The 14,309-nt window shown below is 50.9% G+C and overlaps 3 protein-coding genes across 3 annotated transcripts in view; 1 reads left to right on the forward strand and 2 right to left on the reverse strand.

The window, feature by feature from the left end:
• The window catches only part of SORT1 (sortilin 1), a 13,785-nt gene extending 1,850 nt beyond the window's left edge, over positions 1–11,935 (reverse strand). Inside the window, exon 1 of the mRNA XM_026866909.1 lies at positions 11,914–11,935. The gene's annotated coding sequence lies outside the window, so the exon portion shown is untranslated. The remainder of the gene's footprint in view (positions 1–11,913) is intronic.
• Positions 2,590–13,399, reverse strand: PSMA5 (proteasome subunit alpha 5). Its single transcript, XM_026866908.1, has 8 exons — positions 13,335–13,399; positions 10,978–11,104; positions 9,683–9,750; positions 8,795–8,902; positions 8,642–8,700; positions 7,627–7,729; positions 5,818–5,904; positions 2,590–2,870 (listed from the first exon to the last, which is right to left on the reverse strand). The coding sequence occupies exons 2-8, from the start codon at positions 11,024–11,026 to the stop codon at positions 2,793–2,795; spliced, it is 552 nt and encodes a 183-aa protein (XP_026722709.1). The 5' UTR covers positions 11,027–11,104; positions 13,335–13,399; the 3' UTR covers positions 2,590–2,792.
• Positions 13,400–14,110: 711 nt separating this feature from the next.
• The window catches only part of SYPL2 (synaptophysin like 2), a 3,602-nt gene continuing 3,403 nt past the window's right edge, over positions 14,111–14,309 (forward strand). The window contains exon 1 of the mRNA XM_026866901.1: positions 14,111–14,173. Within this exon, the coding sequence (XP_026722702.1) occupies positions 14,111–14,173 (63 nt within the window). The remainder of the gene's footprint in view (positions 14,174–14,309) is intronic.

Genomic DNA, 14,309 nt, shown 5'->3' on the forward strand with positions numbered 1-14,309 from the left:
GGGGAGCGTGGCTGCAACATGTCAAACAACAAACACCCCTGGCAGCCGCCCCGTGGAGAGGGCGGGGGGCTGCCCCCCTCAAAAGGTGTCCCCTCCCGGCTCAGGGCAGGCGGATGTCGGAGAAGGGACCAGGAGCTCCCACCCCCCTTGGTGTCTTCCGTTTCACACTCCCCACACCTAAGGGAAAGCCTCAGGGACCCCGTACCCACCCTCCCCACTCTCATCCTTTTACTTTGAAAAAAAAGGGAATTTTAAACACACACACACACACACACACCCCAAGCAGACAATCTACAAGTTTGATGTGTGAAAAGTCCGAGTAAACCCAGCCCTGTGGGGGTGGCATGGCTCAGCGAACCCAGCGAGGGCGCAGAGGGGCCAATGTCAATCAGGCAGGCGGGAGGTGAGCACACAGGGCTCCGTTACCCTCAGCCCCTCGCACATTTAGGCTGTTGTATGTCTGGAAAGAACTCAGGCTTTTCGTTTGCCAAGACAGATCAGATAAGGAGCACAAAGGCTCGATTTTCACTTACAGGGGAGCTGCTCTCATGTGATGCTGCCACCAGCAACCCATGTGATGAGGGCAGGGCATAAAGGATCATTTTCTGCTGAGCACCACATTGGGAATAATTAGCTTTTTGTGTTTCCTAGGACACAAACAAATCTAAAAAGAGCACTACCTCCCAGAACAGCAGGGTTTATCATGGGGCTGGGTGCTTTACAACAGCTGGGACACTCACCCATCTCCCTACTAAAGCAGAAGGGAACAGGACTGAGCTTTGAGAGGGTATAAAGCTTTGAAGCACATTAAAGATAAAGGGTGTTTATATCTCACACACACACACCAGCTGATACAGCCACAGTTTCGCTTGTGGGGTGGTTTTATGTGGGTGACGCTTGGGGTGGTGCCCTGGATATCATCCTGGCCTGCTGGATATTCAGGATAGGCGAGCTCCCAAACCAGAGCTGCCCTCACCCCTGCCTCAAATTCATTTCAGGGATGAGGAGCACAGAGACCAAGGACGGTGCTCCAAAGTTGTGCAGGCAGAGCCAGAGTCAGGCTTGTTTCCCCACATTTAAGCTACAAGGAAGGTCTTCCCAAAGGGTAAAGTCCATCAACTAATTCTTTATTATGTTTGTTCTTCGACCTGCAGGTATGGGGCATTGTATTCAACCCCTACCACAACCTCAGGCATTGCCTGATGATCCAATTTGTTTCTTTTAGACTGTTAGGCAAAGAGGGGAAACTCACAGCAGGAACTCCTGAGGGTGCTCAGCTATTCTGAAAATTGAGGTTATCCAAGGACTGATCTTCCAGCCATGAAGACCTGGCTTGCCTTCCTGCATCTGTCTGGCAACAGCAAGAAAGGAAAAAAATTAATAGGACTGGCATTTTCCCTTCCGTAAAAGGTAGAGGCTGGCAGATGTGAGATCAGCCGCAGTCTGCTGCGACTGTTTGGTTTTGCCAAGTGATGAAACACCCACTGGAGACCGGCAGACGATCCCTAGCGCTGAACTGAGAGGAAAGTTACTCATTTCAGTCAAACATAACACTGGAAATGGCCCCATTTACCAGGGCAATCCCCCTCCTGGCAGCAGCACATGCCACGTCTGTCTCCCACAGCAGACAACGTTGTTTTGTTCAGGGTGAAATTATTATTTCTCAAAATAGGACAGAGCAGAGCAGCCTCCGCCGCCTGCCAGCGTTCACAAAGTGGCACAGAACAAGCTACCAGGGGCCAGGGCAGAGCTGGCTTCCCAGCCCCTGAAGCTGTGCTGACCATGCAAGCATGATTTTATAGGAAAATACTCTGCTAATCTCAGTTTATTCCTTTATCAGACTGATCTTCAATTCTCAGATGCTATTTTGAGGACAAGGATAGAGGTGTCCCCATCCCTGGGTGTGTTTAAGGGACATTTGGATGAGCTGTGGGGGGATGTGGGGGGAACTTTGTAAAGTCGGGCTGACGGTTGGACTCGATGATCCCGAGGGGCTTTTCCAACCTGAATGATTCTGTGTCTGCTGGAGAACACGAAACACAAGCAGCAAGCCCTGTAAAGTGGAAGAGCAGAAGCTTGCTGGTCAAAAGGAGACTATTCTCAAAATTAAGCAGTACTTGCACAATTTCACAGGTAAGGGGCTGCCCCATTAAGCCCAAACCTACTCCCATTCAGGGGCGCTCTTGTCTAGTTACAGTTGTTAGGGGTATTTCCAGGCTCACCCTAGAAACAAACACAAACCCCAGGCCTGGTTATGGATTTCTTCCCTGGGAAGGAGTCAGAGCTCCAGCGAAACCTTTACAGAAAAAAAAAAAAAAAAACCAGCATTGGAGAAGGACAAGGGGAATGCACCAAACAGGTGTGAGCAGATCTAAAGATCTTAATTTCAAGACTCATGAAATGACACATAGATCTCCCGATGCGCTATCACGACGCTCTCCACGAGAGGGAGACTCGCTCCTGCTGCAGCCGGCAAGGACCGCAGCGCCGCAGCCCCTGACTGCAGCAGCACATCCCCCCCCACCTGCCCCCCGATTTCAGCAATAAGCGCTCCCCCCACCTCAGACCTCCGCGATGAGGAACGCAGCCTAGAGTAACAAAATGATTTATTCTCATTTCCTCTTATTGTAGAGAGCAGTTATGTACAGAAACTGTAAAAAAACCTTAAGAGCCTTCTAAGAAGAGCAATTATGGATGCTGCTGGAAAATAAAATCACAGGTACTAGAAGGAACCGAGAGTCAGTTCGCTTTGATCGGGAGGGGGGGAATGAGCCTTTGAGGGAGTCTCCTTTTCAAATATCCTTGATGACCTCTTCAAGCTCCTCTTTCGTGTACATGTGGAACTTCATCCCGGGCTCCACCGTGGCAAGCTGAAAGAGAAGGAGCAAGGGGTTAAGTGTGCCTGCATATGAGAAGTGACAGCATGGGGCAGGGAACAGAGCAGCCGCAGCAGACAGAGCAGCTGTTCCTTCTCGGCTGCCTGATCTGCCAGCCCAGCAAGATCATTCCACCCCGTAACATGCTCTTTGATTCCCTAAAATAGCTGCCTGCTGCAGAAATAGCTTTTAATTGACTCAGTCTCCTCATAGTAGCAGCAGCAGGGAACGTCTATTGGGAACAGGCAGACTCTGCTGCTGCTTGCTGGGGAGAAAGACCCTGTTAATACGAGTCCTTCATCAAACACTCCACGGAGAGGGGCGGTTCTCACTGCAGGCCAGCGTGGCCCTCAGCAGAAGTGTCTCCTCTCCCCCAGTAACCAACCAAGAGTACAAATCCTAGCCTGTTACATGCCTTCAGAGAACCACAATAGTAAAAAACACTCAAAAGAGGACTGAGGGTTAGTTCTAGGAAACTGAGGCAGAGGCAAACCTGCATTTTGCTCGCCAAATGCTGACAATAAACAAGCCACTGTGCACCCTGCAGCTGCCTGGTGCCCTGTACAAGCGGGCCAGAAATCTCTTCCAAGGTAAAGCCCCAGGGATGAAGCTGGGGGACAACATGCTCCACCCTGCCCCTCTGCCAGGAGCAGGAGGCGGCAGCATCCAGGGCAGACAGCTGAGACGTTTCCTGGGGCAAGCACCAGAACAAGAGCTCCTTGAAGAATGACAGGGCTGGAAGAGGAACGCAAGCGGGACTTCGGTTCACACCTAGCTCATGGCGTGAGAGGCCGAGATACAGCCAGCTGCCGCGGGTGGGCAGGGCAGAGCTGCAGGAGATAGCTGGGATGCTCCAGACCTGCTCACAGGCACCCCGCGGCACTAGGCACACTTCTTTGCTCTTAAGGGATCAGTGTTTGGCTGTAATAAGCTGAAGGAAAGGTGCAGAGGGTCCTGGCAAATCCCAGAACTCCTCCGAGGCTTCTCTGCTTGCAAGGTCACCCGTAAAACAGCACAAGATGGTCAGACACGCTTTTGGGGTAGAGGGAGGGTAGCCATAAGCTGCTTTTTTTTCCCTTTAAGGAGAAACATCCCAAGCACTCAGCCTGAGAGCACCTGGCAGCCCAGGTTTCAGCTGGCACTCAGACAAGTCAGACACTTGCAGATGCCACTTTAGGCACCTGTATGGGCGCTGGCCTGACTCTAGACCCAACAACACACATAGATACAACCTGAAACCCAAAACAAGTATTCAGAGACACTAACTACTCTGCTTTTCCATGTCTGCCTGAACCTGTGCCTCACCTCCCTGCAAACAAAAGCTTTACTCAACTATTCCCTTACAGGCTTCATGGGGAAGTAATTAATTTAAAAGCATAACATTGTTTAAGGCTCCTGACCTTCGCTGCCAATAGGATTTAACTCTTCTGTGACGACACTCTGCTCCGTCTCTTTGCTGCTAGATGGAAAAATCCCACACAAGAGAGGGAAGTGGCTAGAGTAAATAAATTGGAGCACCACGTACTCCTACAAGGCTAGAAAGCAAAGCAGCCACTTCAGGTAGATTTTCAGCCAGAAGGGTGACTTGAGTCAATAGAGACCTTTTAATCCTCAGCACATTCTTCTCATACTTAACCCTGATATGGTTCCTCAACATGTTCAGAGCTTTGCCAAGCACAGTTAAGCCCTGTTAAACGGGGACATGACATAAGGATACTGTACATGCTCCTCTGCCTTAATTTTCTTCGCACTGTACTGCCGATCTTCCAGAAGAGACCTGAAGCTGATCAAGAGAGAACTGATCGGTGCAGGTTGGGAATGCATCTGGGGAAGCAGATTTCATCACTTCTGGACAGAGCATCTACTTTTTCAGCATGCTGTTGGCCCTTTCCCTTTAAAGGAATGCAATTAATCATGTCAGGAAGGGTCCCCCAGCAGCAGTATTTAATTAAAAAAATGGGGTGCACACTTTTAGGCTGTTTGGGAAACAGGTTCCCAGTGCTCAGAGGAAAGGAAAGGGAGAAAGGCAGGAGGAGAGCAGCTCAGGAGACGGAACAACATGATTTGAAAAGGTCTAGTGTCTCATAACCCGCCAGAAATAGAAGCAAACTCTATACGCCAGCCTTGCTCATCATTTATCCATTATCACTACCAAACTGGAAAGGTTTTTACCTTTGCTGCCTAAAAAGGAGCATGACAAGTCTAAGGAGCAGGGTTTAAGGGGACAGGTACCACTATGTTTGTGGGGATCTTGAGAGCACTGTGTGCTCGGGTCAAGCTGAGCTCTACGAGCCTGGCTGCTTGTGGGAGAAAGCTGGAGGTTAGAGGAGCACATTTGTTCCTGAAGGCTTCACCTCTTTGGTCCTCCTGTCCAACAGATTTTTGGCACTGACCCAAGACTCAATATAGCAAGTCCAGAAGCTGTATAATTTTCATTCCTTCTAATATTACAAGTACCAGGGAAAAAAAGAATGGCTAAATCTAGGGGAAGAAAAAGCGACACGGCTGGCACGACAGGTTTCTGCTGCCTGTGTGGAAGGTCAGCAGGGGCTCCAGCTCGCGTTCAGGGAGCCCCCCGAGAACTGCTTCTGCCAGCACTCGTGGGTCAGCCAGGCTGCACACCTCTAGAAGTCAAAAGCAAGCTCCAACCTTTGCAACGTGCCACACACAACATGCTACGAGCAGCTTGAAAGTGCCAGACCTGTAGCCAGCTGGCTGTCAGCTTGGGAAGTCCTGAACTGCTCCACCAACTCATACCTTGCTCTAGAAGCAGAGAGAACCCCTCTCCAGAAAGGAAGAGGGCAGCTTTCTCCCCTGGACACTGAAAACATGAGAAACTACCGAGGCACCCACTGTGCAGCCAGCAGGACCCACACGGAGGAAGCAGCCCACAGGCTGTGCAGACTTCTGTGCCACACGCTGCCAATCGAGTCGCAGTTACCTCAATGTTGGTTGCATTCAGCTTCTCCTCCATCACTTGTTTCAGAATGACAAGGGAAGATTTGATTGCTTCCTTCAGCGTCATTGACTGTAAAACAAATTACTCATTAACTGCTTTGTTGATAGTCAAGCAACTACTAGTACATTACCCCTGTGACTGTGTGCTGCTCTCATTCCTGCTCTTCTCAAATCCTTTAAGCTGTCACTGGCAGCAAATTTAAAAGCTTATCAAGTTATCTACAGCATCAACAAGAGATCAAAGCACAGTTCAGGCAGGAAAGTGACAATTGCAAGGATGGTGACTTTCTGCTTCTGTTAACTTTGTACAATGCTTAAGAACTGTTAATCTGGACACATAAACCTTTATGTCAGGATTGGGACACAGACTGGGTCCATTTCTCTTCACTGGGTTATCAAGTGGTTCCCCCCAGTAAGCTCCAGTGGGAGCTCTGTAAAGCTGGACTCCCTCTTGGCAGAAGCCTTCATGTTTTAATTATGTAAATCCCTGCATGAGGGGAAACCAGAGCCAGGGGGCGATGATAGCTGGGTTTGCTGTAACCTTGCACTTGGAAGATGGTTAACAAGCCATGGAGCCCACAAATTGGGCGATTCTGGTAGGGAACAAATTAGGTTATTGAGTCTCAGGCTGGAAGTCTTCACAGCAATCAACACCATCAGTTGTGCTTTTCATTAGCGTTTGGTTTCTTACCACACAAAATGGGCAGCTCCCACCTCATGGGGGGAAGAAAGTTTCTGTTTAATAGCAAATAGGACCAGTATTTGCAGCTCAAAAGCCATTAAATTCACTGGCTTAACAGATCTGGTGAAACGAAGCCACTTGCTTTAATTCCTTATGCTCAGGCTGCATCCATACTGAGCCCTCATGCCGACCAGCGGTGTTCGTAGAGCAGTTCTTTTATTTATAGACTGCTTCCTGACATGGTCTTAATTATCACTTTGCTAGAGGCAGAGACGGGCATCTCAGACACCAGTCTCGTGTTCCAGCTGCAGCTGAGGGGGAAGCTGCTGCTAGTAGTACTCCTTGTTGTAGAGATCCTCATGCAGCAGCAAAGTGCTGACATCTAATCACGGGATCAAGTGCCAAGGACTGAGTCCCACCCTGACAAACTCACGGACCTCCTCTACAGCGCAAGTTATAAATCACTCATCGGGAAGGAAACTAGCAGATCCTTGTAGGTCACAATCACAGAATCGTCGAGGTTGGAAAAGCCCTTGAAGCTCCTCCAGCCCAACCATGACCCTCACCCTGACCGTTCCCAACTCCCCCAGATCCCTCAGCGCTGGCTCAGCCCGACTCTTCAACCCCTCCAGGGATCCCGGGGACTCCCCCCTGCCCTGGGCAGCCCATTCCAACGCCCAACAGCCCCTTCTGCACAGAAATCCTTCCTCAGAGCCAGCCTGACCCTGCCCTGGGCAGCTTGAGGCCATTCCCTCGGGGCCTGGCGCTGGCTCCTTGGCTCCAGAGACTCAGCCCCCCTCTCTGCCCCCTCCTGGCAGGGAGTTGCAGAGGGCCAGGAGGTCTCCCCTCAGCCTCCTCTTCTCCAGACTGAACCCCCCCAGTTCCCCCAGTCCCTCCCCAGCAGACCTGTGTTCCAGACCCTGCCCCAGCTCCGTTGCCCTTCTCTGGACACACTTGAGTCATTCAATGGCCTTTTTGGGGTGAGGGGCCCAAAACCAAACCCACTCATCGAGGGGCAGCCTCACCAGTGCTGAGTGGAGGGCTAAGAAGGTACAGGGGTCATGAGATACCTCTCACTCATGAGATGTCAACCCCAAACCAGCCATTTACCTTATGGTAAACCTCTTGCAGAGAACTCTGTGCGCCTTCCGAGGCAGAGCCGATAGCTCTGGCATCACACTGAACAAACGTCCCCGACGGGTCCATGTGAAACCTGCAGGAACACGGGCGAGAGCACAAACAGCTGCTGCTCCCGTCTCACAATGTGGCACCCCCAAGGGCTTCCCCACCAGAGCTCCCCGCACAGCTGGGCGCTGGGAAGGAACACGGGCTGCTCAAGGAGCGACAGCTCGCCTGCCGAGGCGGGGCCGAGCTCACAGCAGCCCCTCGCTGCAGCCAGCCTCCCCCTTTACACCCTGTGACTGGGGGGAACCAACAACTAGCACAGTGGCTGCAGGTCGCTCCTGGCACGTGGAGACAACCAAGGGCTGAGGAGCAACCCCAAGAGCCACCTGCAGACCCGTGGTGGGCTGGCAAGCAAGGAGGGCTATACACTCCCTGCTCAGATCAGAATCATCTCCCTTTTTATTTCCCACCCTATTTTTTTTTTTAGTAATAAAACCAGCAAGTTTTCACTACTTCTCCTGTGGGGAGATCTTACTGGGCTGGCTCTGCACCTCCAGCAGAGGCTGAGTGTTTGAAGCACGCGAGTTCAGGTTACAAGCACTCCTCCACCTCCCCAAGGAATGTTACAGCAGGCTCCACATATTATGTTACCGGTGGCTGTGCTAGTCCTTTAGGGAAAGGTAAGAATAAACTTAGGGTGAGGAGAGCTTTAACGCCTCCCTCCTGCTCAGAAAACCACATTAAAAAAACAAGGATTCAGTGAAAACACAGTGTTTTCTTCAACCCTAAACAAGCTCCAGTGCTCAGGCCGCTACAACCCCTACTTTGAAAGAAAGGGTTTAAAAGCATTAACACACACATTAGGTACATAATGGGGTAAACTCCAAGTGTTTGGCTTAAGTAAAATCCAAGAATCAAGTGCTTAAGATGTCCTAGGAAGTTTCAGGAGAGGTTTTGTCTCTTCCTGGAGCTGGCCTGGATTAAGGAGAGCCGAACTTACAGCTGGGGTCCCTTCTCATCCACTCCTCCAAAAAGCAGCGCGACTCCAAACGGACGAGACTGCAACAGAAGAGAGCCGACAGGTTAGGCAAGGCCGAGGGCAAAGTCAGAGGGGAGCCAAAAGCACCTCCCCAGAGCACCCCCAGCTCCGCACCATTGCCCCTGGGTCTGCGTCCTCCTCCCCAAACTGCAGAGCCAGGTTGGACACAGCCTGCGTCACGCTCTCCACCGTCATGGTTTCATTGTAGGTGAACCAGTGATTCTGCAGGAAAAAGAAAAAAAAAAAAAATCGAATTATCACCTTGTTCCCAAAAATATGACAAACCTGGAACGTTCACATGGCAGGTTGGAGCAATGCCCTGTGTAGCCACAAAGGCAACTTCCCTCTGGCCCCTCTGAGCAGGCTGCTGGCACCCAGGGCACAGCCCGGTCAGCTGTCAGAGGGATGCACCAGGAAGAGAGTGGCAAGTGCAGAACAAGCTGGGAAGAAGTTTGTGCAGGGATCCCTCAGAAATTCTGGGATACCTAGGCCGTGGGATGACAAGAAGGAAACTGCAAGGCCAGAGCACTTTATCCCACGATCTGTTTCTGAAGCAATGGGGTTACCCAGTTCTCCAGAGGGTGGAAGAGTGCTGACGTGCAGGAAAAACACCTCACAGGGAAAGTCTTTACTATAGCGCTGAGATTTGTACCTGGGATCTCCAAGTAGTTGAGGCACTGAGTAAATTTAAAGGGTCAAAAATATAACCAATATAACCAGTCTTTTGTCCAGAGTTACACACGGTCCCACAGATTCACTGGAGCACATCTGCCAGTGCTGAGAGACCACTGGAGAACCTGCCAGAAGATTCCCAAACGTGCAATGCCAAAGAGGAAAAAAAATACAGGAGACTCCATCTGTTTGTTCTGCAAAAGCTACAAGCTCTGCAAGCTTCCCACTCCACACCAGCTCCTCTCTGTAATGATCTTCCCATGCCAGAGGCTTTCAAGATGCCCCTGAGCCTAGTGCTGCTGCTTTAAGAGGAAAAACGTCAAGTCTTACCTGAGTCTCCACTCTTGCTTTATCAATTAAAGTCTTTGCATCAGCTATTAAGCCACTCATGGCACACCCTAGAATCAGAAAGGGAAACCACAAGTCATTTCACACAACTCCAACAGGGGAGGTTCAGACTGGACATGAGGAGAAAAAAAATGTTTCCCAGCAAGAGTGGTCAGAGAGTGGAACAGGCTGCCCGGGGAGGGGGGAGTTCCCATCCCTGGGGGGGTCTAAGGGCCGTTTGGATGAGCTGTGGGGGGATGTGGGGTAGGGGAGAACTTTGTAGACCTGGGCTGAGAGTTGGACTCGATGATCCCGAGGGGCTTTTCCAGCCTGAATGATTCTGTGATTTCACCGATCCCCCCCAGACTTCCCAAAGCCCATTGCAGGGCAGAGTGGGTCTCTGCATGGAAGCACACAGCAACGCCATGCCACAGCGTGCTGGAGAGGACAGGGGACAAGATCCAAATGGATTTGCTCAAGAACAAGAATGGACACGCAGCTGAAGGGCAGGTACATAACTGAGTTCTCCCACTCACATCTCCTACCCACCCCACGTCTAAACCGGTTAAAGGAGCCACATTTGAGGCCTTCCAAGAGAAGCTAACCAAGAGAAACAGAACCTGCTTGGAAGGGGAACTCATTCATCCCCCGCCGTGGGGAGAGCTGGCCAACCCATAGCTGGGGGAAGATGCAGCAGGAGCCTCCCGCACAGATCCTGCTCCAGGAAGAGAGGGGCTGTATCACAAGCACACGGGAAGAAGAAATCAGACTCTTCAAGAGCTCCTTCCATGACCCATGTCATCAGCAACACGGGTATTTTGGAGGTCTCCTGATTTTCAAGGCGGCATATTTGGTAATGAGCCTGTCACGGCCCCCTCACAGCCAGGAGGTTGCTGCGAGCAGGGGCACAGGCTAACCTTAGTGCTCCAAGAGAACCTGGCCTTGAGTCAAGCCTTTTGCAGTAATTCCCTGCCCTCCCAGATCTAAATTTGGGATGAGCCTTCATAAGGGAGGTCATTGAGGCGGGGGGGGGTGTGCTTCAGCTGCCTCTTCCTGCTCTTGTAACTATGTCCTGCTGGCCTAGAGCCTGGAAAACCAGTGGCCAGGACCTGGTGTTCACTGGGAGGGATGAGCATTCCCGCTCGGCTCGGCTGACCTGCCTGCAGGGTAGGCCAGCTCAAACACCACTCTGACACTCCCAGGGAACAGAGTCTTAAACATATATATAAAAAAAATATACCTCCAAAACTTGAGGGATGCTCCCAGAACTCTACCAAAGCTTGCTTCTTTCTCCTTACCTATGTGGGAATCTATTTCTACAATCTTCTCAATGCTGCTGGGTTCCATGAGCGGGGAGGTGATCCTCTTCTCCACGGCCAAGCAGACACCCTCCGAGGTCTGGATCCCAATGGCCGTGGACCCAAGCTGAAAACCACCACACCATTATCACCTCCTGCACCCAGCACGGGGTTCTAGCCACGACAGCTCGTATCAATATCAACGGGGCAACGTTAATTTTGACTTGTATTATTTGGAGGTGTTTTGTTTTGGAGGCAATCACATCACCAACACAGAAACCCACCCACAGGACTCTATGGCTTTGCAGGTCAAATTTTAAATGTTACAGTCTGAACTAGGAAAGCGGGAAGGTTAAACCTGTGTTGCTTCCCAGCTGATTATTTCATCAGAACCCAGCAGGGCTGCTGCAAATCATTAATCTCTTCCCCGAGCAACATCAATTTTTACAGTTTAAAGCCTTATGAATTTAAAAGGCCTCGCAAATCTTCCTTTGCAAGACAGAAATTAAATTTTAAAGCAAGAGAGGAGGATTTCACATAGTGGCCTTAATTCTGACTGCATCTGTACTTCTGGCTTGGGCATTTTTCTTTCCATTAGCTCTTTTTCTTCCAAGTGTCCTCATATCCACAGAATTTAGAGCAGGAACAAGAGCATTTTGCACATGCTGTTTTCCAGGGAATCACCTGCAGCAAGTTTTACCATGGTCTTGCAGGACACCACAGTGTCACCACAGCCAGGAGCACAGCTAACGGGGTGTGTGTGGGGGTGTGTGTGTCAGATCTCAAGGGCTCCTGGCAGCCCCCACCAGCCCCTACCTCACTCCCAGCATAGAATTAACTGGAATAACTGTACAAGCTGCAGTGTGGAGTTGCTGAGTCCAAATTGTAGCAGTATAATTCTAGCAGCAAGCTTCCCCAGGTAGCTACACCTCTAACCACTGGCCTGGCAGAGGGGAATCTCCCCGTTGAAGGCACTCACAGTTTTAGACATCACCCCACAATCCTTTCAGCATGCAGCCTGCCACAGCTGTGCACAAACCCCAAGGGAAGAAGGGACACCTAATGTCATTTCAGATGGATTTCTTAATGAAGCTGCAGCACATGAATAAAAACTCCTCCTACACCCCTAACACACAGACACCGCACAGTACATGTCCCAAGAGCCACCTGAGCTGCAGCAATTTCATCAGTAAGCTTATGGGCTGATCTGGAAAAAAAAACCCAAAAAACAAACCAGCCAGAAAGCTTCCATATGATGCTTCTCTAGTAGATGGATTTGTAATTATAAAGTCATCACGGTGACTGACATCCTTCTGAGAGTTTTACTTCCCAGTGCATTAATAAACTATTACTTTTTGCCTCCTCATTTAAGTAGTGCTGCAAGGAGCCAAAGTAGTACAGGGAAAACAAAGCCAGGACCCTCCTTTACCCCAATCCAAACACAGGCCTGCTCAGAGCTTCTTCACTTCATCACTTGACCAGTTTCCCCCAAGTTTGAACTTACTCCAAATCAACACCCACCTTCTCAGAAACAAGAACATTTATCAAATAAGAACACTTAACACCCCAGAAAGGCCATTCAGCTCTGCAGAGGTAGGTTAGTTTGCTCATAATAATCTTCACCTTCAGGGTTTAAAATTCACCTGAGCAGTGACCCACTCCAAGCTGCAACAAGAGCAAGCCAAGAAAAGCAAAGATGAGCTAGCAAAATTGTCATTTTAGGTTTTTTTAAGGGACTCCATCTTTACAAAGCCCACAGACCAGAAGGGAATGCTGCATTAGCTCAGAGAGGTGAAGACAAAGCAGGTCTTAGAGAAGCATTTACAGACATGAAGGGCAGTGCCAGCTCCAGTAGGCAGTGTCATGGTGAACAGGCATTCAGGACCTCTCACTTTAACACTAGCTTTAGTAAGCTTGATTTGGGGATTAGCATCTTCAGATTGTGTTTGGGTCAGGGGCAAATTGGTTGGTAGGAGACAGGGAGGGGAAAATTCCCCTGCATTTGGGCAAAATCGACGGCTTTGGATTCTTCATGAGCCATAAAAGGGCAGAGGTGCAGGAGGTTTGGCTGGACAGAAGGAATCAAATACTGATACACAACTCTGCTACTACAAACCGTAGGTGAAAGTTTGGCAAAGAGCTGCCAGAGCACTCATGTGCAGGAGCAGCGCCTACAGGGAAAGGCAGCAGCTCCCACCCAGCACTGTGTACTGCCCTGGGAGCCCACCAAAGCCTGCCTCGCTGCAGAGCCCCAGGGAACAGAACCTGCCTGGTTTTATTTCTGACTAAACCCAGGCTTTGGGGTTGAAAGAGCCCTGAGTGGTCACAGTTTGGCAGCCAGATGAAGCTGACAATACCTTGATGGCCTCGATAGCATACTCCACTTGGAACAGCCTCCCCTCCGGAGAAAAAGTATTCACACCCCTGCAAGAACAACATCAGAGATGGTGTAAAGGGCAGGAAACTGAAGGCTGACAAGAAAGTTCCTTATTCAAAAGCGACAGTAGGAAGAGTGATGCCAGCTGGGACAGGTATCACAGGAGGGGAAGCTGGAACACATCACAGCTTCACTGGAGCCCATCACCCTCGACGCAGACACTTGCAGGGTCTGGATTCAGGATGCTTACGGAGAAAGAGGACAAAGGCAACACCAGCAGCTCTAGTTACCTGTCAGGTTTGTTTTCATGGCACACTTTGCACTGTGGATGCTGGAAGCACACTTCCTTCGGGCTCCAAACAGTGCGCCTTCTCTCAGCACCAAGAGGCAGCAAGATTTTGTTTTACCAGGACAGAGGCGTTCCTTTCCCCGTACACCCCATCCCGTCCCATCCCCACCTCCCGCAGCTCCTCCCATCCCACTACACAAAGCGGGAGATGACTCTGCCCTCCTCCACCAGACCCGCTGTGCCCGGGGACTTTATGTGATTTCTTAAAAGCCACCTAACTTCGGGAAACATTTAGCAAAATAAGCTACAGCCTTATGAGACACCCCCACACACAGGGACACTGCACACAGCCTCCCCCCGCACCGGGGGCCTCCCAACACTGGAAACCCCCGGTCACACGGGATGTGCCCTCCCTTCCCCTGTATTTCACACAACCGGGCTCATCAAAACCCCAAGAGAACAAAAACATGGGGAAGAAGCTGCTGCCGGGAAGGAACGGCCGCAAACCCCCGCGGGCCCGGGCGGCGCTGGCAGGGGGATGAGCACAGGCCCTTGGACAGGACCCAGCAGGGCTGCGGCCTCCCCGCCCGCTGCTCGGAGCGGCTCTACGGCGGCTGCAGGCGAGAGACGCCGGCCACGGCCTACCGGGATGGGGAGGGTGGTGAC

The sequence above is a fragment of the Athene cunicularia genome, unplaced genomic scaffold (genome assembly GCF_003259725.1).
Source record: "Athene cunicularia isolate RWA unplaced genomic scaffold, athCun1 BOjh375456_part1, whole genome shotgun sequence".
Classification (NCBI taxonomy): domain Eukaryota; kingdom Metazoa; phylum Chordata; class Aves; order Strigiformes; family Strigidae; genus Athene; species Athene cunicularia.